This window comes from Lissotriton helveticus, chromosome 3_1 (genome assembly GCF_964261635.1).
Source record: "Lissotriton helveticus chromosome 3_1, aLisHel1.1, whole genome shotgun sequence".
In the NCBI taxonomy this organism is placed as follows: Eukaryota; Metazoa; Chordata; class Amphibia; order Caudata; family Salamandridae; genus Lissotriton; species Lissotriton helveticus.
The window spans coordinates 244,826,533-244,849,013 of NC_136061.1; the positions used below are offsets into that span (position 1 = coordinate 244,826,533).

The window sequence follows — 22,481 nt, forward strand, 5'->3', positions numbered from 1 at the left end:
CTGCCTCGATGCAAACTCCTGCGTGAGTCCCTGTGGTGTTGCGTGAGGTCGCCGGGGCTCGGGTCGCATCCTCAAGCCCCTCTTGGCCCTCTGGACAGGCGGCGGCCTTGTCTACGGCTGAGGTGACGCCGCTACGGCGCCAGTAGCTGCTGGACCGGGTGCGCCACAGGGGTTGGTGGACCCTCCTCGTCCCGCTCTTGTTCGAGGCTGGACAGGGACCCCTCGTCCTCCTCCGGGCCCCTCTCATTCCTCCACGCAGGTGGCTGCCTCCTCGTAGGGCGAGTCGGAGGTTGAATCGTCCCTGGCGGCACCACATGGATCGACGGTCCACCTCCGTCACATTCTGGGCTGAGGCTGGCGGAGGGTTTTGTGTCTCTCCTCTGGTCCCCCTCGTTCCTCCACACAGGCGGCTGCCTCATTGGAGGTCGAATCGGTGCAGTTCCGGCGCGTCCCTTGGCCACTTCGGCTCCAGCCGCTGTGTGACTTGGAGGAGTTCTGTCCGGCGTCTCCTTCGGCGCTGGATGGTGATGACGTCCTGCCTCAGGTGGCGTATTCTGCGACGCCGGACAGGCATCGCGCCGCGGATTCATCTTCAGACGCTCCCTCTTCTCCGGAGGTTGGGTGCCTTATGGTGTCATCCTCCCCGGAGACAGGCCGCCGCGTGGTGGCTTTTTCACAAGCGTCATCGAAGGGCGGTTCCCCGCCATTCCCGAGGCCATGGTGTTCGCTTAACGAGCAACAGGTCCCCCACTCTTCGGTTCCTTCTGACTTCCAGGTCTGGCCTTTGCCCGCCCGCTTGTCTTCGGGGACGGCCGCCTTAGTTTGCAGCCGTTGCCCACGGAGGAGCTGCTTTCTCCGCCGCGGGGCCCTACGGAGGCTGGTGCGGCCTTCGCTCACGCAGTGTCCACGGCTGTGGGCATTCTGCGTATGAGAGACCCGTTGCTCATTTTCCGGTGGACCATCTCTTGGAGGTACTCCACCAGGGCTATGGTGGGAGGGAGCTATTGCTTACCTTTGAGGGTTCACTCTTTTCTTCCCTGATGGGAGCTTGGAGGTGCCCCGCCTCAGGGGATCCTGTTCCTTAATACCTTCTGCACGGTACCTTCCCTCCACCCCTCTGTTTCGAGTCCACTTTTACGGATTGGTTTTCCCTCCCTGCGCCACGGTTGTCTCGGCCGTCCCGGGAGGCCCGATGGCTGGACTATTGGGGGCGCAAAATGTTCGCCTCGACCAGTGCTGCCCTGTGGGCCATAACACCTTATGTGTGTTGGCTAGGGCCTCCTCTTGTTTGTGGGACTCGGCTGAGTCCTTGGGATCCGCTGCTTCACAAGAGACTGTTCAAGTGGACTTACGGCATCATGCGTTGGATGGGCTGTAGCTAGTGCATTTATTCTCCACTCCGCTCTAGACATCTTGGAGGTGCTGAGCCGGGCCATGGCTTCCTCAGTTGCCCTCCGTCGCCATGCTTGGCTTCGGGACGGCGTGTTCCCTGAAAATGTTCGGGAGCGGCTTATTGATCTCTTTCATTCGATGGCACCCTGTTATTCCATGCCCAGGCTGACTCCGTCATCCAAAGGTTCTTGGCAGGGCTCCGTCTTCCTCCTCCTTCTCCGCCTTATCCTCCTCCTCCTCCTTCCCCTCCTCAGTGTCTGCTGAGTTGAGCTGGTTCTGGACCTTCTTTTGGGCCAGTTGCTCTTGCTGTGGGGTGTGTTTATGGCCATCCGAGTCCTCCTTGCTGTGACTTTGGCGTTGTTGGCTGCTGGACGGCCCCTTTGTTGACTGTGTGTTTTGCTGGAGTTGTCTGCACAAACTTGGCCCTGAGATTAGGCCTCCTGTTTGTCTCTTGGGCCGCTTGGTAAGCCTTCCGCGTTTTTTTTTTTCCCCCATGGCTTTCTTTTTTTCCTCTGCTGCGGAAGTTCCTTCCAAAGAGGGTTCCCATGGCTTGGGACTTAACTTACGCTATGTGGGGTAGTGGTAGCTGTTATATAGCTTGCGCTCTGCTAGGGAGTTCTGGTCGCCTTCGGGCCTCTGCTCTCCATGGCGTTATGTAGGTTGCTGATGCTTCTTTAGGTCGTGTGCGTGGACCCCTCGTAGTAGTGGGTCCGGGCATTTCCTCGCCTTCATGCTCCGGTCATGGAGGCTGAGATGGTTCTGTGTTTCTCCCTTGTCAGGCGTAGCCTGCCCGGTCTCCCTGGGGCACCGGGCTGTTCTTGCTTTCGGCAGCTGATTGCTACCAGCGCCGCTCTGTCTGGTCTGTTGCCTTCCATCTATGGTGGGCTCGCCTTCTTTTCCCTCGTTTCCTTGGGCCCTCTAGGCTTTCTTCTTCCTCTCCCTTGTCCTGGCATTGGATGGAAGCTTTGTTGCCTTGTAGATGCGTTGGGTGCTTCGGCCTCCCTGAACTTGCCCTTGGTTTCTCTGTGGCGGGTGAACTGGCTTCTTCTAAATTCTTTCTTCTTCCCACATCCCTCTTGGGGTCGGGGGTGTTCTGCTTGTGGGGTTCCCCTTGCCTGGGGAGGGTGTTCCTCGTCCTGTCCATGGGGCTAGTCCCCTGTGGGCCCTTGTTAGGCCCAGGCTGGTGGGGTCCTTCCGCAGACCCTCCTTCCCAGTGAGTATGGCTAGAGTATCTATTCTACGTTAAGGAACCGGCGGCTAGTAGTCTATCAGATGTACGCGTTACTTACCTTCAGTAGCGGTGTATCTGGTAGAGAAGATTCTAGACTCAGATTCCTTCATGGCCCGCCCTTCCTCCCCGTTCTGCGAGGACCCTTTGGTTTGCCCTTCTGCACTCGCCTCCCGGTGGATGACTATGATGAGTGCGTGCATTCTTTCGCTCTTTTGACAAGACGTTGTCTTGCTTTTTGTTCCCTCCTCTTCCTGGCACTGTAGAGGTTGGATCTATTGGTACTCCTGTGCTCCTCTGTTCTGGTTGCTCCAGGATTGAGTCTGACCTTCCTTTGTCCCTCCTTTCCTTCCCTCTTGTTTCTGAAGGTTCTGGCCCTTCTGCTACCCTCTGGGGTTTGGTCATTTGGTCGTGCCCTGCCATGGCTCCCTTCGGGGGTTGGGGGGTTGTCACACTCTGGAGCTGGGGTTGCCTTGGAGGTCTGTTGTTCCCTGTTTGTCTTGGAACTGGCTCCTCTTCATGGGTCTTGGTTGGGGTTGTAGTCCTGCTACATGTTGTCATGACATTTTGCATATGTTCCTTGTATTCAGGGGGGGTACTGTTTTCATAACTGGCAGGGTGGCTGCTCAGGGATGTGCTCTGTTCTTTCTTCTTTCCCTGCTTTTGGGGAACTGCAGTGTTGGCACTGCTCCTTATGGTGTTCTTCGTCACCATTCCTTTTTCTTTTCCATTTTTCTGCTGTTTCGCACACTGTTCCTATGCTTCCACAGTTTCTCTGCTGGCTCCGCGTTGTGGCGCGGAAAAGTTCTCCAAAGAAAACTGACATAGGTGACGTATGTGACCTCGCTGACTTCACGTATGCGGACGACTCCTGAGTCGCGTGATGCTGTGCCCCCGGCGCGTGGGGATGCTGTGGCAATAAGCTTTCCAGATCCAGTCTCATGCCTGGGGGTAATTCTACGTTTAAGAATCTGCAGCTAGAATCGTCTCTACCAGATACATCGTTACCGTAGGTAAGTAACTCGTACATTTGTAAAACACACGTGCAGGCATTATGCTTAATACACAAACCATGTTGACACCATGGCAATAGTATTGCAAACAAAACCATTTATTTTCTTCTACCTTGTCATGTACAATAAACAGCATTGAAGTGTTGAAATGGTTGTGTGACATGCTTATGCTGAAATCTGATCAACCTCTCTTTATTCCAACAGGCTACATTGGTAAAATACACTACAGATGAGTTCGACCAAAGAATTCTTTACGAGTATTTAGCAGAGGCCAGTGTTGTCTTCCCTAAAGTTTTTCCTGTTGTGTAAGTTTTTTGTTATTCATGCACCAGATATCTGTTTTTTTAAAACTGCTTGTCCAAAATAGGGGATATGAATTACTACTGATTCTGTTTTATGAAGAGTATAGAATGCATTCTATGTTTAGGCTGTCTAGCAGTCATTGCAAGAACTGTGTGTTTGTACTGCAAATATCTGATAGAGACATCTAGCCGCTGATTCCTTAGCTTAGACTATGCCCAGGCATCAGACTGGATCTGGAAAATCTTCAGCAATACCTCAGTGTGCCGGGGGACGGCGTTTCATGGCTCCATCCTGACATCGTCCACGGATATGATGTCAATGGAGCCATATAAGTCCCTCCCGGCGCGCTGACATCAGTTTACTTCTTTTCTGCGTTGAGAAGCGATTCCTCTGGCCTGTTTTTGTTTTCCGGCCTTATCGACACCTTTTAGCGTCCGTGAACAGTGACGCAGGTAAGCACAGGAAGAAGTCACGGAGGTAGTCGACCTCCCATAATCGTGATGCCGGGGCCCGCTGCTCCCAGTCTTCACCAGACACGGGCCCCCAGGAGTCGACCCCCCACCTACCCACCATTTCCTTGTGTTGGGGTGACTAGATCCTAGATGGAAGCCTATTCTCAGGCTTTACAGGCCATCTTTGGGTCATCTCCTCTCCCTGGCGCTCTTGCGGGCTCCACGGAGGGGGTAGGGGCTCAGATTGGGAATTCGCCGGCAGGTTCGCCCTCGGCGCCGATCGAGTAACCTGACTCTGGTTCTGGAGTTGCTGCAACGTCGGGACATGGCCCTTTGGGGCATCCCAGTCAGACGTCAGGCCCTCCTGTGGCGTCACCGCACTGCCCTGTGGGGCTACCTGCACTGGCACCGAATGTGGCTGCAGTGTGGATCTCGACTCCCGAGTTGATGCCTCACTTCAGTTTCCGAGGTCGGTGGAGGCTGAGTCGACGACGGGCAGACAAGTCTTCTCCAGTGGTCGTTGATGCAACGCCGTTTCGATGTCGGTCGACGCCAGTGCCGTCCCCTGCTGTTCCTCTTTTGGTGAGAGGATGAGGCTTCTGAGAGTTCACCACCCCCAGGGTTGTTTCAATGCTCCTCGGAGTAGGTGCCCCTAAGGCATTGCCAGGCTTTTCGTGGTCCTCGGGCTGCAGAGCCTCTGCCTTTTGGTGGACGGGTTAGCCTACAACAGTCGCCTGCATATGGCTTATTGTCACCACCTAGAATGGCCACAGAGGCTTGTGCAGTATTTGCAAGAGCAGTTCGCAAGACTGCGGACATCTTACAGATGCAGCCTCCCTCAGTTTCTCTGCCTTCTGATGGATCTACTCCACCAGGGCGCCGTTGAGGTGGAACCCTTGCTGCCTTTTGGCGGGTCATTTTATGACATCCTTCTTGGGACTTGGGCAAGACCATCATCAGGCGACCCTGTGGGTTGTGCTATTGCACATCATCATCATCGCCCGGCTCCAGATGACCCTGTCTGTTTGTACCTCTATCCTAGGGCTCAAGGACTGGTAGTCAAGGCAGCCTCTGTCTTGCTTCCTTCCTTCCTTCCTCTCCTCCTCTGTTACTTCCTCCCACTAGGGATTCTCGTTCATTGGAGTTGTGTGACCGCCATGTCTTTGCGTCTACCAGCTCAGCCCTTCGGTCCTTAAACACGTTGTGCGCATTTGCATGGGCTACTTTTACCCTTTGGGAATCGGTCAAGCATCTCCTTCCTTCTCTTCTGGAGGACCCGCGGGCTTACCTGGATCGGCTGCTTCAGGATGGCTGGGAACGTACACAGTTTTCCATTCGGTCGGCCATGGACACCACTGACTGTGGGTTGGGCTTTGGCCAGGTCAGTTGCTCTGCGACGCTATGCCTGGCTGCACGATGGCAGTTTTCCTGCGAATGTTCAGGAGCGCCTTCGGGATTTTCCCTTTGAAGGGGTCTCCCTTTTTGACAGTCATATTGACTCAGCGGTCCAACGTCTCATATCTGGGTTTCCATAAATCCTGTGATTTTTAGTCCTTGTTGAAGACTTTTACTTTGGTTGTAGTATTGTCACTGTTGTTTCTGGTATCCGTCTATGGCTTCAAGATTTTATTTCCCGGACGAACAGCATGGCTAATTGGCTGTTTTTGCCTTTATTTGGTACTGCTTGCCAGCTGTTTCTGCATTTCATTTGAGTCCTCTGTCTACGAGCTAATCTCAAGAGGTGTCCCATGTATAAGACATACCATATGTGGGGTATTCGTTGGCTATTGTATAGTAGCTCTTCCTTGCAAAGGAGGCTTTGAAGGAAGGCTCCTGCGGAGTCTTCTTAGGATGATTATCTTTTGTCTCTCTGGGATTGTCCTATAGTTCATACTCTAGGCTTCTCCTTTCGTCGCTCTTCCTGCTGTTGTAGGACGTACCCTCTGGTGAGACCCACAAGATTGGCGTGGCTCTCTCCTAGGGCTTATGAGTTGTGGTCTACGGTTGGTCTGTAGCACTCTTCTGTCTCTATGGAGGCAGACTGTTACAGAGTATTGTTGGGTTTCTGCCACACCTGGCTCACCCAGCGTGATCTTTCACCTTTTGGCTGTGCTCTTTTTGTCTAAGTTGGCTGTCTTAGACGTAAGCAAGTGTCCCTTGTGGGAATGTTGTCCTGTTCCGCTCCAGAGTGGTTTCTTTCCGTGTTCTGTATGAACACGATATGGGAGTATGTTCACTTTCACGGGGTGCCTGTGGTACGCCTTGTGCCACTGTCTCGGCTGTGTTAGATTATGGTGGTATTGTCTACTCTTCATTCTCTGGTGTTGGGGCGTGCTTAGGTCTTCTCTCACGGCTCAGACCCTGTCTGGTTCTTGCCTATGGACAGTAGAGTCTACGCCAGACACGTCCCTGCTGCATATTGCCTTGTGCTGTTCTTCCCTGTGCACTTCCCAGGCAGGGGCTCTAGTACCTCTGCTCCTTGCCATGCTGGGGCTCTGGTACTCCTGTTCCTGGCTCCTGCTGATGTTATCAGTGGCAGTATCCTTCTTCAGGATACTCATTGCCATTTCTGCAGTATCTGTATATGGATATATATACTTTTTTCTGACCCTAATCTATTTGACTGTAACACAGACAATAGGTCATTTATGAGGTGTATGATTGTACATTCTCTGTTGTTGCAGAAATGTGATTACTTACCATGAGACATGTTGTTCCAGTTCTATTGCCAGTTACAGTTACATTCTGTGATTGTAGACAGCCATTCATTTGCCATGTCATTCATCTCCAATGTTGTTTTGCCTCATAGGAGGGCATGGCTCTTTGCTTCTGAGGCACTGTTTCTTGGGGCGAGCATTCTGCTCTCCCCCTTCGGTCCCTTACAGTATAAAGTACTCTTTCATTTACATTATTTATTTAGAAAGTTTTATAAAGCGTGAGCATGACCCTTGCGGGTATCAGGGTGCTGTACACATGGCGAAAGCATGAATAAACTCCGTACAATAGAGGTCAGCACAGTGACACCACAAGGAGTACACAATCAAGATCAGGGACCTGGTAGTGGGCCACACTAGATCCATTTTTCCTAGGGTGTAAAATAGCTCCTGTAACCTTCAGCAAAACAAGCAAACGTGCACTTGACACAACATAGGGCGAGAAACCTCGGGTAAAATAACAATTAACCATCAAACATGAAATAAATGGAGAATGCATTCAGAAAGATCAATTTAGCTTATTTCTTGAAATAGGCCAATTTCCAATTTCCAATTTAAAACATTTATAAAGCGCAGCGTGCACCGTACGGTTTCTTGGCGCTAGTGGAGAGTTCGACAACTGAGACAAAATAAAACCTGGCGTAGAAAAGAGGGGAAATTACACGGAAAAGGCCTGTTTGAAGAGAAACGTTTTTAGATCTTTACGAAAAGAGAGATAATGAGTGGCAGAACGGAGGTGATCAGGGAGGGAGTTCCAGAACGTGGGGGCTAGGGTAGAGAAGTTAGTTCCACCCCACTTTTTACGTTTGAAACGTGGGATCTGGAGTAGGGATTTGGGAGAAGAGCGAAGCTCTCTGGTAGGGACGTATTCATTTATTAGCGAGGAGATGAAAGCGGGGGCAGTGCCTTGACGGGCCTGGAAGACCATGCAGCCGGTCTTGAACAAGGAACGTTCCTTAACAGGAAGCCAATGAAGCTCCCTGAGGAGGGGTGTGGAATGATGATAACGTGGGAGACCATAGACCAGCCGGGCCGCCTGGTTCTGGACCATCTGGAGTCTACGCAGGCTGTATGCTGGAATGCCGTTGTAGAGGGCATTGGCATAATCCAGCCGCGATATCACCAGTGCGGCCATGATCAACTTGAGTGCCTGTGGGGAAAAGAAACGGGAAACAGTGCGGATGGTTCGGAGGGTGAGGAAACAGGAAGAAACTACAGTGCTGATTTGTGAATGAAGGGTGAGCTGGTTGTTCATTTTAACCCCCAGTGTTTTAACTGTGGTTGAGGGAGTGGGGGAGGAACCAAGAGAGGAGGGCCAGAAGAGGGAGTTCCAGGGACTGGACGAACCACCGGTGAGAACCAACTCGGTTTTGTCCGGGTTCAATTTAAGATGGTTGTGGTTCATCCAGTCCCTGATGAAGGTCATGGTAGACTGAAAGTTAGAGACAGAGAGAGGAGAGGAGGACAGGTCAAAGATGAGCTGGAGGTCGTCGGCATAATTGTACACGGTGACCTCCAGCTGCTGAAGAGCGAAAATAAGAGGAGAGATATAGAGGTTGAATAATAAAGGGGAAAGAGAGGAGCCCTGGGGGACACCACAAGTGACAGGAAGTGGAGTGGTCGTAAAGTCTCCTAGCCGGACCGCCTGGGTGCGGTCCCTCAGGAAGGAGGAAAGCCAAATCAGGGCTGAACCCTCAATTCCAGCCGCCTTGACACGGGACAGTAAGATTGTGTGGTCCACCGTGTCAAAGGCGGCGGAGAGATCGAGGAGTACCAGCGCCTGATGATTGTTATTGTCCATACCCTTCCTGAGGTTGTCCAAGACCGAAACCACAACTGATTCGGTCGAGTGCCTGGGGCGAAAGCCAGCCTGGCGGGGGGCCAGTCCCCTATTAGCCTCTACGTGGGCGCTGAAGACCGCGGTGGCATGGCGTTCCAGCACCTTGCCCAGGTAGGGCAGCAGGGAAATGGGGCGGTAGTTGGCTGAGATGGACGGGTCAGCGCCAGGCTTTTTTAAAATGGGCACTATAGTGGAAGGATTGGCTCTAATCTCAGTAGGAAGAGCGTTCCAAATTCTAGGTGCAATGCCAGTGAAAGCACGTTTGTACGTTTTCTTCTTAAATTTGGGAGGTTTCAAGAGAAGTGTGGATGTACTTCTTAAGTTCTGACTCGAGCCAGAAAAAATTAGCTTGTTCGCTCAGTACGCCGGAGTGTAATAGTGCAAGGCTTTATTCGTGAGGCAAGCTATTTCAAAACGAATCCTCACTTCAATAGACAGCCAGTTAAGCTGCACAAGGTCTGGTGTAATGTGATTTTGTTCTTTGGAGCCTGTGATTAGCCTGACCAATGTGTTGAGATGGCTCGGAGGGGGGCCAAGCTTGCTTTAGGCAGCCCCGCATGTGTCACCAGCCCATATTCAAGACGTGTGATCATCAGGGATTGTATTGCAGGTTTTATGTCTTCAGTTGGAAGGAAATGTTTGATTTTCTGGAGGGTGTTAAGATGAAAGTTGGCACCCCTAATAGTGGCACTGATGTGAGCTTGCATATTAAGTAATTTGTCCAAGGTAATGCCTAACGATTTAGCTGAATCAACCACGAGCGGGTGCAGTTAAGGGCTGTGAGTTGCTTTAGCCAGTTCAGGGTAGTTGCAGATTGATTGTGGGGGGCAATCCGCAGGAATTCAGTTTGAGGGTATTCAATAAAAGATGGTTATTGGCTAACCATTGTTGAGTTTGCAAAAGAGCCTCATTTAAAGTTTTAATGTCATCTAGAGAGGAGTAAAGTTGCGTGTCATCTGCATACATGTGGTATTGAATGTTAGACTGGTTTAGAATGACAGTGAGTGGCTCCTAAAAAGGTTGAAGAGCATGGATGAAAGTGCAGATCCTTGTGGAACTCCAGTCCTGACTTGGGTACTGGAAGCAAGGGACTGGTTGAGTTTAATCCTTTGAGTGCGGTTGTGTAAGGAGGAGGTAAACCACTTTAGGACCGGTCCTGTTAATCCTATGTTATAGAAGATTAATCAAGGTTTCATGTTTGATGGTGTCGAAAGCAGAAGACTGGTCCAATAGGATCATTAGGATCAAGGGATTTCAGAGCGTCATCCACAATGTGTGTTAGTGATGTTTCTGTACTATGCCCTGCTCTGAAACCGGATTCATAGAGGTCCAGTAATTGAAATATCTCTTTATGCTTGCAGAGTTGCTTGTGCACGGATTTCTCGAGCAGTTTGGCTAGCGTCATGATGTTTGTGATAGATTTGAAGTTGTTGGGATCAGATAAATCCGAGTTAGGCTTCTTAGGGATGGAAGTGACTTGCCCAATTTTGAGGTAATCAGGGATGTTCCCCTGCAGTAGAGATTCATGAATAATCCCTGACCAAAGAGGTAGAATGGGCAAGTTGAGGTCTTGTGGAAAAAGGATACATGGTGATGTTTTTTTATCATTCTATGATTTCTTGTCATTGTTGTTCCAAAAATTTTTTATCTTTTTTAGCACACTGTTCCACACACTCACGGTTTTGGTGGTGGCTCCGTGTTGTGGTCCGGAAAAGCTTCACAGTAGAAAACTGACACCAGCACGCCGGGTGGGACTTTTATGGCTCCATTGACGTCCTATCCGTGGACAACCTCAGGACGGAGCCATGCGACGCCGCCCACTGGTGCGCAGAGGTTACTGCTGGAGATTTTCCACATCCAGTCTGATGCCTGGGGATATTCTAGGTTAAGGAATCTGCAGCTAAACTGTGTCTCTACCAGATACATTGTTACGGAAGGTAAGTAACTCGTTCATTTCAACATAAATGGAATTGGAAACGGTTAGGCTGGTATCTTCACCTTTTGCATGAGCTTATGTTTTTAGTATTCATTGTTTGTGTGTATAGTATAGGATACAAAACTGGTAATCATGTAATGTAATCCTGTATTTGCCATCAAAGTGTTCTTGTAACATAAACTATGAGGCCGGACAATATAGTAGCTCCATAGTTCTGAACCTTTTGACTTCCACTGAATCACATCTCTAAGTCAAAGACCCCCATGTACTTTATATGATTTGAACCTCAACAATAATATATTGTAACAAAATGCACAATCTCGGCTCATCTGCTTTCCTCTGCAGCAGCATGTTTAATTATGAATCCCTACACATCAGTATGAGACACAGATCGTAATCCTAAATCAACAGATAGTCAGCAGAAGTGGTGGAACAAAAATAGTAAGTGAATTGACGTTGGACTCAAACAACTATATGGTTTAATAGATGTACATATGGAAACAACTGAGTTAATCAAAACCCACCTTGATCTGGGTTCTAACACCATCCTAATCTTATTGGCCTTATCAGCGGCTATGGACAATGAGTGTCAATCCTTTTTTTCCAACCGCAAGCAAGCAGTCTTCCCCCGCCCCCCCCCCTCCCACCCCCCCCCCCCTTTTTGCATCTGGCTTTCGGGAGGTCATCTGTGGTATCCCTCAGGGCTCAGGACTAAGCCCGTACCTTTTTGAAATCTGCCTGGCTCCTCTTGTTGTTATCGTTTTGGAGTGAGGTTTTAACATGGTATCTTACACTGATGATACCCAATTAACGCTTGCCTTTAAACATCTTGATGCTTCGTTCTCAGCCAACTTTGAGGGCTAGACAGCTGGTTGGATGTATGACAGCTGCCTCTGCCTTATTTTGAGAAATCTCAAATCTTGATCTTCAGTTTCCTTCTGTACAAGACCTGACCCACCTATGGCCGCCTACGATGGGACACATCTACCACTGCTAAAAACATGGGGGTCAAGCTTGACAATGACCTCACCTTCAGACCTTTTGTCAAAGCTACCGCAAGAGTCTGTTTTTTCCAAATGAAAACTTTAAGGAAAGTTCTAAAATTCCTGCCAGAGAACGTTAGAAAGATCATTGTTCATGTTTTGATATCATCAATATTTGACTATGCTGCTGTACTGCATCTGGGTGCTCCTCGAGCACTGCTTGAAAGACGCCCACGAGTCCAGAATTCAGTAGCCAGACTTGTGCTGAATGTCTCCAAAAGGCAATTCATTCAGATTGGCTTAAAAAGTCTCCACTCGCTCCCTGAATTCAAAGCCTAGACTCTAATGTTCCGAGCCACTCAACGAAAAGGCCCTGTGTTTATCTGCGATAAAATCAAAATATATCTTCCTCACAGAGCCCTATGCTCAGCCACTCATAACCTACTCAGCATCCCTAAGATCAAAAAGTCCAGAGCTAGTGGATAGTTTTCTGGCCCCGAAACTCTGCAACCTCTTACCAGACTTTTCATGCCTTCCTCTTCTTTGTCTTACTTCTCACCTAGCACCAGGAAGCCCTTTTTTGGAGCAGCTGTTTAGCGCTTTATACGTTTTTTATCATTCGCTCTCTCTGCTGAAAACTGCAGGCATGCCCTTTTTCCCAAGCAAGAAGTGTATGGGTTCCAGTCTGGTCTGTATGTGTCTGACCATGTAGAGCAGTGGGTAGGAGAATGTGCAGCCTACAAGGAGCCTTTTGGCAGTCTACCAGTGCATACATGTATAGCTCACTGCACAGTTAGAACACTGATTCTCTGTTCATGTGAATGATTTCCAAGAAAATTGTAAGCAATTCCAAAGTGTTTTTAGTCAGAAACTGGGCGTATTTTAATGTTAACATTGACACAAGGTCGGACCTGAACAAGTAGTCCGCTTCTGATGAGAAACATTTTTAAAATGCTTCATTGATTTTATTAATACACATATCAAATGCAGGGGAGGCCATACAGTAGACTTGAAGTATTATTTTTATTTCATGAGACTATTATCCTCGAAGGAAGTACCAACTTTATCTATTTAGCTCAAAATGCTTATGATTATTGAGAGAAAATAAGGCTTAGATGACATTTGAGTTCTGAATAGGCATTGCCGACCTCATTGGTCCATGAACCACAGTTTGAGAATTGCTGTAGTATCATGTTTGTAGTTTATATTAGATTTACTTTGAAGCAGCTGGCCTGAAAAAGGTTGTTTTTAAAAAGGGAGAAATATTAATTGAAAACAAAGAAACAACGAACAGCACTGTTTGTTTGTCTGTGGAAAAAGACAAGAAAAGTGGAAATTTAGAAAGAACATCCTTTGATTTGTTAGTAAAACATTCTAATAGATACTCGCTCCCAAAGATTCCTTTATTTAACTTCCTTTCCAGGAGCAATACTGAATCCAGAAAGTTTTCCACAGCTACACACATCACCAACACCTGATGTTCAATGAGGTCACAGACAAAACTGCATTTCTCTCCCATAAGTGATATTCCATATATCTAAAGACATCCAGCCATTGGTGTGTCAGTTCCTATTTTCTGCCCCTTCATCAACGTGGAATCTGGAATCTGGAGGCATCAATATTTCTTGGTTTTCTTTGAATGTTTACCAAATACTTTTCCTCTTTTTGGGGCATGATCACCTCCAAAGTCTTCAGGCTTGAAGTCCTGCTGCAAGTGCCACAAAATAATATAGGTCATGAATTCTCACTCGTACTGTTTTTGGTCTCTGGACAATTTCCAGAGCACAAATTCTTGTTTGTTGTGTGCCACAATGCATCCCAAGGCAATTCAGGAGAGGAAAACTGTCTGGTGGTGGCTCCTATGAAGACCATAATTGTTGCCTTTCTAGAGGAATTACTTACACCTTCTGTCATTTGTGGGGCCTGTCTCCATCCAGGAAGTCCAAGAGATAGAGCACCACATATCTTTACCTGTCAAGAAAAGCAAGAGTTCTAAGGAAGGGACATCATCTTCCTTTGAACCGATTCGGGACAATTTGTTTTAAAAAAGCACTACTCTCTCTACCGCAGAGCATGTCTTTGGGATTGAGGATTCTGTGCTTGAAGTTTTTGTCAGGGCTCTCTGTTGCTGCTTTTCTGGCCATTACAGCACCACTGGCATAAGATTGTTGTTACATTGGTGACTTTGGTTCCATTGACCGTGACTTAGGCTCCAGTGAGGAAAACAAAAAGTGAGTTCTAAAATGCTTGAATTAATCAGTAATTGGTAATTTTTCAGGGCTGCTTTGTAGTCCATTGTTTTGTTGCCCACTATGCCACATCAGATAGGTACCATCCATAAGCAAGTTAGCCTCTCCCAATAAAAACAGTCCAGTCTGAACTGCCAGGCATAGACCCCTCTGAACAGCTACACAAGCAACCCACGACTGGTTTCGGCATACTTTCTTTCTTTCTTTATTTTTATTTGATTTGTTTGGCATTTCAAAAGTAATGAACAAGATACAATTATCCAGTTTAAAGCATTGGTACAGCATGGGCAGATCAGGAAAAAAAGCAATCCACAGATCTTGGCGTTATATAACACAATGGTGCAGACATACACAGAAATGGCATTATGCAGCAGCATCAGTCGAAGCAATTTTACAAATCATACCTGGCATCAAATGTCGGTTATCGATAGTAGATAAGACGTGAGTGGCCCCCAGATATCTTGTGGCTTGGACGTTGTAGGCTGTTCCTCCGCATAGCAAGTGAGCTGGTCTCGACAGTAGGTCAGATCTTGTAACCATAGTTTAGTGGTAGGTACAGGCCTGCCTCCTCAGCATATGGAGACCCTGCGCTTCCCCCAAAACCGTTCTATGGCCACAAACTTACTATTAGTTGCCTTAATCTTAGAATCTGAACGAAACGGGTTAGTATTAGATTCCTTACCTTAGAATACCCCTAGGCGTCAGACTGGATCCGGAAACTTTTGCGTAGCAGTACCCTTGCGCGTCGTTAGGCGTCGTCTGCGGCTCCGCGTCTGTTGTCAGCGTCGTTGGTGCCGGGATGACGTCCCCGGAGTACTTAAACGCCGCCCTCGCGCGCTGACGTGAGTTCCTATTTTTTGCGCGCCCGCAAGCGCCGATCCGGGAACAGCGGTACCCTTTAGTCATTTTTTGACTAAACTTTTTGATCATATTTTTCGAAGTCGAACGACTCCGACGGTGCCGGTAGGGATGCCCGGGTTTAAACCCTGCGTCGACTGCAACCAACCCCCATCGCTGGTGTCTTCATTGCCTGGGGTCCGACCACGATGACAAGTCGTGCCCCGACTGCTAGGCCTTGACGTCAAAGGCTAGGCGGGAGCGGTCTGGCAAGCGCCTCGAGCTCCTGCAGTCGGCCCGCACCGTTCGAGGTCCCGGTCCGGAAGGAGGTCGAGGGACCGGTCGCGGGGCCGGAGACATCACGGCTCGGAGAATCGACACCACTCCTCGAGCTTCAAGTCCTCAGGTAAGAGCCACAAGAAGTCGAAGAGACGACATCGCTCTTCTGACTCCCCCTGATGCTCGCGCGACGCGGCCGGGGGTTCGGGTGACACCGCCCAAGCGGCGTCCCTGTCTGCTCCATACCTGCCGGTCCTTGGGCAGAACGCGACTCCGGAGGAGATTGACGCCTTCCTCACAGCCATGAGGTCGCTCACTCCTCCGTCGGGTACCGCGGCGCCTTCGAGCACAGCGGCCCCGACTAGGAGCCCAAGCGGGCCGGGTTCTTCGGCGCCGTCGGCGACTTCGGTCCCGACGCCGCAGGACTCCGCCGGATCTGGGCCCGGATCCGGGTCGTCACCTGTCGACCTTACGACCTCGCCGGCGCCGGCTTCTAGGGTGTCTCCCCCGGCGGGGACCACGGTCGACGCCGTCCCCAGTCCCCCCCTCGTTACCGTTCCGACACCGGAGCGGCATCGCTCGACGCCGCATTCGACGCAGATGGGAGATTTTTACTTCTATGATCCGGCCCCATCATTTGACCCTGAATACCAGGAGATGGGTGGTGAGGCGGATTGGGAGGGGTCTGAGGACCCTCTGGCACGTGAGTGCCAGACTTATCAGAACTGGGCAGGTGAGCTAGGGGACGCCAGTGGTCTGGACACTTCGCCAGACACTGGCTTTGTCTCTATCCTACCGTGGCTACGGAGGAGGGGGCAACCTATAGTGTGGTGTTGACGCGGGCGGCCAAGGCCTTATCCCTTGAGCTCCCCGTCGCGGTCGTGAGGACTAACCTCCTCACTGAGGTCCTTAAACCGCAAACAAACTCTTCTGAGCCTCTGTTGCCGTTTAATGAGGCCTTGTCTGACGTTCTTCTGGGCATCTCGTCCAGGCCCGCTACAGGCCCTCCTGTAGATAGGAACGTGGCCAGACGCCACCGCCCGGCTCCGGGCGACCCTTGCTTCCTGTCCACCCACCCCACCCCCGAGAGCCTGGTCATACAGGCCTCTAACTCCCAGACCGCATTCCTGACTGCTTCCCCCAATCGGGAATACAAGAGGTACGAACAATATGGCAAAAAGATGTTCTCCTCCCTGAGTTTGGGGTTGCGGTCAGTTAACACCGCGTGCCTCTTGGGCCGTTCTACCCACTCTCTGTGGGACACGGTCGCGGACGTGCTGCCACAATGTCCGGAGGAGGCCCAGACTAAACTCGCCCAAGCCCTTGCGGAGGGTCGAGATGCGGCACGGTACTCCATCAGATGTGGACTGGATACCACTGACTCGCTGGGTAGTGCGATGGCAACGACGGTGGAGATTTGTCGCCACGCCTGGCTGAGATCCGCCAACTTTTCAGCTGATGTCCAAAACACCCTTATGGACATACCGTTTGATGGCCGTCGCCTCTTTTGAGACAAGGCAGACAGTGCGCTGGAGCGCTTTAAGGACTCCAGGGCTACGGCCAAGTCCTTGGGCCTGTCGGCCCGCGCCAGCAATCTGCTGCCTTTCGCCTCTTTCGTGGCCAAGGAAGGGGCGCCCCCACACGTCCTGCCAGCCACGGGCTGCAGACTAACATCCAGCGCAGTGGCGGACGTGGTAACCGCCGTAGCGGTGCATGGGGACAACGGCATGGCCAGTCCACATCCACCCCTGCAGCATCTGCCTCAAAGCCTTCCTAGTCCAAGCTTTCAGGCCCACAAGACGCCAGTGGGGGGGCAGGGTTCGCCATCACCTCCTCCACTGGCGCAACATCACATCGGACAGGTGGGTGCTGCAAATCGTCCTAAGGGGCTACTCCCTCCCCTTCGAGGCGACCCCTCCAGCCATGCCACGCGTGTCGGGGGGGATCACTTGAATCTTCTGCGAGAGGAAGTTGCGGCCCTCTTGGCCAAGGGGTCCATCGAGCGCGTTCCTGGGCCAGAAGTAGCGTGTGGTTGTTACTCCCAGTACTTTCTGGTTCCCAAGAAGGGCAAAGAGGGCCTACTCCCTATCTTGCACCTGCGGAACGTCAACGGCTTCCTCCGGAATGAGAGGTTTAAGATGCTGACACTGGCTCAGGTCTTAGCTGCCCTGGACCCAGGAGACTGGATGGTAGCGTTGGACTTGCAGGACGCTTATTTCCACATCCCCGTCCTGCCGGCCCACCGGCGCTATCTGCAGTTCACGGTAGGCCACGAGCACTTTCAGTTTACCGTGCTCCCCTTTGGCCTTACCAGCGCCCCGCGGGTGTTCACGAAAGTGATGGCGGTGGTCGCAGCTCATCTGCGCAGGTTAGGGGTTTCAGTCTACCCCTACCTCGACGACTGGTCGACTGGTTGTTGAAGGCGGGCTCGCCCCAGACAGTCGTCAGCCACCTCCAGACTATGGCCGACCTCCTGCACCTGCTGGGGTTCTCCATCAATGTGCCGAAGTCGCACCTGTGTCCCTCTCAGAAGCTCCTCTTCATCGGAGCGGTTCTAGACTCGGCGCAGTTTCGGGTTTATCCTCCCGAACAGCGGTTTGGGATATTCAGGCTCTGATATCGATCTTTCAGCCTTTATCCCGAGTCTTGGTCAGGTTGACGCTGCGGCTTCTGGGGCTGATGGCCTCCTGCATCCTTCTGGTGCATCACGCCAGGTGGCGGATGCGGGCTCTGCAGTGGGACCTGAAGTTTCAGTGGGCCCAGCATTAGGGAAACTTGTCCGACCATGTCTTGATCTCGGAGGGCACTGCAAGACAGTTGCAGTGGTGGCTCACGGACAGCGATTGGGTCAGCGGCAGATCCCTCTCCCTACCCCAACCAGAGCACATAGTTGTGACGGACGCGTCCCTCCAGGGCTAGGGAGGCCACATGGGAGAGGCGGAGATCAGAGGCCTCTGGTCTCCGGCGGAGTCCCAGCTCCATTTCAACCTTCTGGAGCAGCGGGCGATCCGACTTGCACTGAAGACATTCCTCCCCTCTGTCCGGGGGAGTGTAGTGCAGGTGTTCACGGACAACACCACCGCCATGTGGTACTGCAACAAACAGGGCGGGGTGGGGTCATGGACCCTATGCCAGGAGGCTCTGCGCCTCTGGCAGTGGCTGGAACATCAGGGCGTGAACCTGGTTGTTCAACACCTGGCAGGTTCCCTGAACGCCAGGGCGGACGAACTCAGCCGTCGGTGCATGATGGATCACAAATGGCGTCTGAACTCGGACGTGGCGCAAGGCCTCTTTCAGCAGTGGGGAGAGCCTTGGTTAGATCTATTCGCCACAGAAGAGAACATGCAATGTCATCAGTTCTGCGTGTTGAAATTTCCAAGGCGGCACTCGCTCGGAGACACTTTTCATCGCGAGTGGAGTTGCAGTCTATTGTACGCCTTTCCGTCTATACCACTTCTGCCCAGAGTGCTGAAGAAGATCTGGCGCGACCGGGCCCAAGTCATTCTTGTGGCTCCAGACTGGGCACAGAGGTTCAGGTATCCCGAGCTACTCAGCATGTCTGTCGATCCCTGGATTCGTCTGTCCCTTCAGGAGGACCCTCTGTCGCAGCAGCAAGGGACGGTCCTCCACCCGAACCTGTCCAGTCCAGTGGGCGCTAAGAAGGGACGGGCGGTGCACAAACGAACCATTTCTCGATGGGTCGTCTTGTGCATCAAGGCTTGTTACTCTTTGGCTCGAAAGGAGCCTCCTGTGGGGCTTCGTGCCCATTCCACACGGGCCACGGCGGCTACTACTGCCCTGGGCCGGGGAGTCTCCTTGCAGGACATCTGTCAGGCAGCTACGTGGGCCTCGCTGCACATGTTCGCAAAACACTACTGCCTGGACAGCCAAGTACAGAGACATGGCTTTTTCGGCCGTTCCGTTCTCAGGACTTTCTGGTGTGATCATTGTTTCGCAGACCCACCACTGGGGTTGGTATTGCTGGGGTATCTATTCTAAGGTAAGGAATCTAATACTAACCCGTTTCTTTCAGATGCACAAGTTACTTACCTTCGGTAACGATATATCTGTAAGAAACAGTAGTTAGTATTAGATTCCTTACCGCCCCACCCATCCTCCCCGTTCTGCGAACCGATATCTAGGGTTAAGGTCATCCCTTTCAGGGCCCTAGTTTTTATGGCACCAGTGTTGGTTTTTATCATGGCTCTGCGTTTTCTGGCGTGGAAAAGCTGTGTATAAGAACTGATGTCAGCGCGCGAGGGCGGCGTCTAAGTACTCCGGCGACGTCATCCCGGCGCCGACGAGGGACGCGGAGCCACAGACGACGCCTACCGACGCGCAAGGGTACTGCTACGCAAAAGTTTCAAGATCCAGTCTGACGCCTGGGGGTATTCTAAGGTAAGGATTCTAATAAGGTAAGGAATCTAATACTAACTACTGTTTCTTACAGATATATCGTTACCGAAGATAAGTAACTTGTGCGACAATACCTAACAGGCATACCTGTGGGCTGCACTCGACCCGCTTCCCTACCATCAGGTGTAGAATTTCCGTGACTGATTTCCAATATTCATGCACTTTTAGGCAGTCCCAAGCTAGATGACAAAAATTAGCCCCGGGCGCGCCACAGTGTTTACAATGGTCAGCGTCCCAAAATCCATATATCTGATAGAGACTACTAGATGCAGATTCCTTAACGTAGAATTATCCCCAGGCGTGAGACTGGACCTGGAAAACTTTTGCCCCACCATAACTGCGCGCCGGGGGGACGGCATCGCGCGACTCTGCCAATGGGTTGTCCGCGCACGTGACGTCAGCGAGGTCACATAGGTCCCACTCCTGCGCGCCTACGTCAGTTTTCTGTGGAGCTCTTTTCCGCGTCACAATGCGGAGGCACCAGACAAACTGTGGGAACATGGGAACAGTGTGCGAATAGCAGAACACTAAGAAAAAGGAATGATGAGGAACAACACCATACGGAGCAGCGCCAGACACTCCAGTACCCAAAGCAGGGAAAGAATAGAGAATAGAGCGTAGCCCTGAACTGCCACCCTGCCAGAATGTAGACAGCACCCCCTTGAGACAAGGAACACAATCAAAATGTCATGACAACCTTAAACAGGAGTAGAGCCCGAACCAAGAACAACGAAAGGAGCCCAATTCTAAGACAAACAGGAAACGACAACCCTCCAAGGCAACCCAGCACAGAGTACAACCATCTCCCAAGGGAACAAGGGCAACCACAGCCAGGTGACCCCACCCCAAAAGGTAGCGATGGGACAGAGCCTAGAAACTAGAGGGAGGAAGGGGAAGGACAAGAGTAAAGGCAAGCCCCAATCCCGAAGCAACCACTGCAGGGGGGCACAGGACTACCTACAGACCCATCCCCTTAAATCACCAACGAGGAGGAAGGAACGGGAACAAACAAAATACATCCTGTCAAAAGAGCAAAGAATGCACTCCTAGAAGTAGCCATCCACTGGAAGATGAGTGCAGAAGGCCAAGCCAAAATGTCTTTTGTAAATCAAAAAGAGACTAGCTTAATTAAACAAGGAAAAAACAAAAAAATGATTTAATTTATCAAGGACTCAAGTATGTTTCGTCACCGGTTAGTGGCACCTGGTAGGTGTGCTCATGAAGCCCTCACCCACCAACCTAGTTGGTGGCATGCTTCATCATCGGGCCCACCCAGTGACACCTAGCGTGTCCCGGGTGTGCTTCGACGCCTGATTACAGCGGAGCAGGTATGCCGCTGTGTGTGCGCGGTGAAGACTGTTATGAATAGTGGGTTTAAAACGGCTTGGCAGGGATCCCAGTGCCCGGGGGCAAATTACACTTTAATGGCTGGGTCACCGTCAGCGGTTAAAAATAAACCGGTTCAGCGAAGGAGGCAGTACAGGTCTACGGCAGGCTCTGACCAAGAATTCTGGTCAACCCATGCCACTTCTCAAACCATGAAGTAGCACTTTTGAAAAACTAGCGTGTTTTCTGAGATGGGAATCCCCCACTCACACATAGAAAAACACTTTAGGGCGTGTATACACATAGTCTGAATTATACACCCACTAGTTTTAACTGCACACACCCTTTTACCCGTCCTGAAGAAAGCCAGCTTATTCATAAGGCACTGGCTGAAACATGTTGACACATTCCAGGATGTGGGAGGTCGTAACTCGCCTCTAACATCCAACAGCCTTATTTTTAACCGCTGACGGTGACCCAGCCATTAAAGTGTAATTTGCCCCCGGGCACTGGGATCCCCGCCAAGCCGTTTTAAACCCACTATTCATAACAGTCTTCACCGCACACACAGCGACATACCTGCTCCGCTGTAATCAGGCGTCGAAGCACACCCGGGACACACTAGGTGTCACTGGGTGGGCCCGATGATGAAGCATGCCACCAACTAGGTTGGTGGGTGAGGGCTTCATGAGCACACCTACCAGGTGCCACTAACCGGTGACGAAACATACTTGAGTCCTTGATAAATTCAATCTTTTTTTGTTTTTTCCTTGTTTAATTAAGCTAGTCTCTTTTTGATTTACAAAATATATAAACCGGGGGATATGGACTAGCTTTCTGGTCCTCTCTCTCCCTCTTGATACACGCAAGCCAAAATGTCCTCAGCAGAGAGTGTAGTATAGCTGATGTAAATATTTAAAGTGCACTAACCGTAAATTACCATTAGCTGTCAACTGACCTGTTAAACGGCAACTACCTAACCAATCATCTTCAGACAGCAGCTCAGGTAGCATGGTGTTTCATTTAGCTAACGCTGACGTACTTCCAGCAGTTACATCCCTCTGTGATGCCTGATAGTCTAGTGACCAGCTTGGCTCTGGATTTGGTGGTATATATAAGTTGTAGTGCTTCTAGTGCCGTTGGCTCTGTAGGAAATTGTGGTGAGTGTGCACGCATAGCGGAGCGCAGCCTAGTGTAGACAAAGAGATGCATGGCGGTGACAGTACCCCGGGCACTTACATTTTTTGAAGCTATAAATTGACCTCCAGGGAATACGTTTTCCATTGTGGACATCTCCATAGCTTTGAGGTTATTTAAAGTGCCAACTTCCCCGTGACAGAGGTTTCTGAGTGGTGCAGCAGTGGCATGCTAGCTGCGCACAATGGCAGTTTTTGCGCCTGCTTGCCCAATTCATGCCAAGCCCTAGGCGTGGTTTGTACAGTGTCAAACTCCCCTTTTTCAAAGACCGTGCCCCTGTTAACGATCATAGCTTTAAGCGGCATTGGGTGTACAG

At 50.9% G+C, this 22,481-nt stretch overlaps 1 protein-coding gene across 8 annotated transcripts in view; it reads left to right on the forward strand.

Annotated features, from left to right (window-relative positions):
- NF1 (neurofibromin 1) overlaps positions 1-22,481 on the forward strand; it is a 2,143,703-nt gene that overhangs the window by 1,840,295 nt on the left and 280,927 nt on the right. For all 8 annotated transcript variants that reach the window (XM_078679713.1, XM_078679719.1, XM_078679717.1 and 5 more), the window contains one exon: positions 3,838-3,938. In XM_078679713.1, the coding sequence (XP_078535839.1) occupies positions 3,838-3,938 (101 nt within the window). The remainder of the gene's footprint in view (positions 1-3,837; positions 3,939-22,481) is intronic.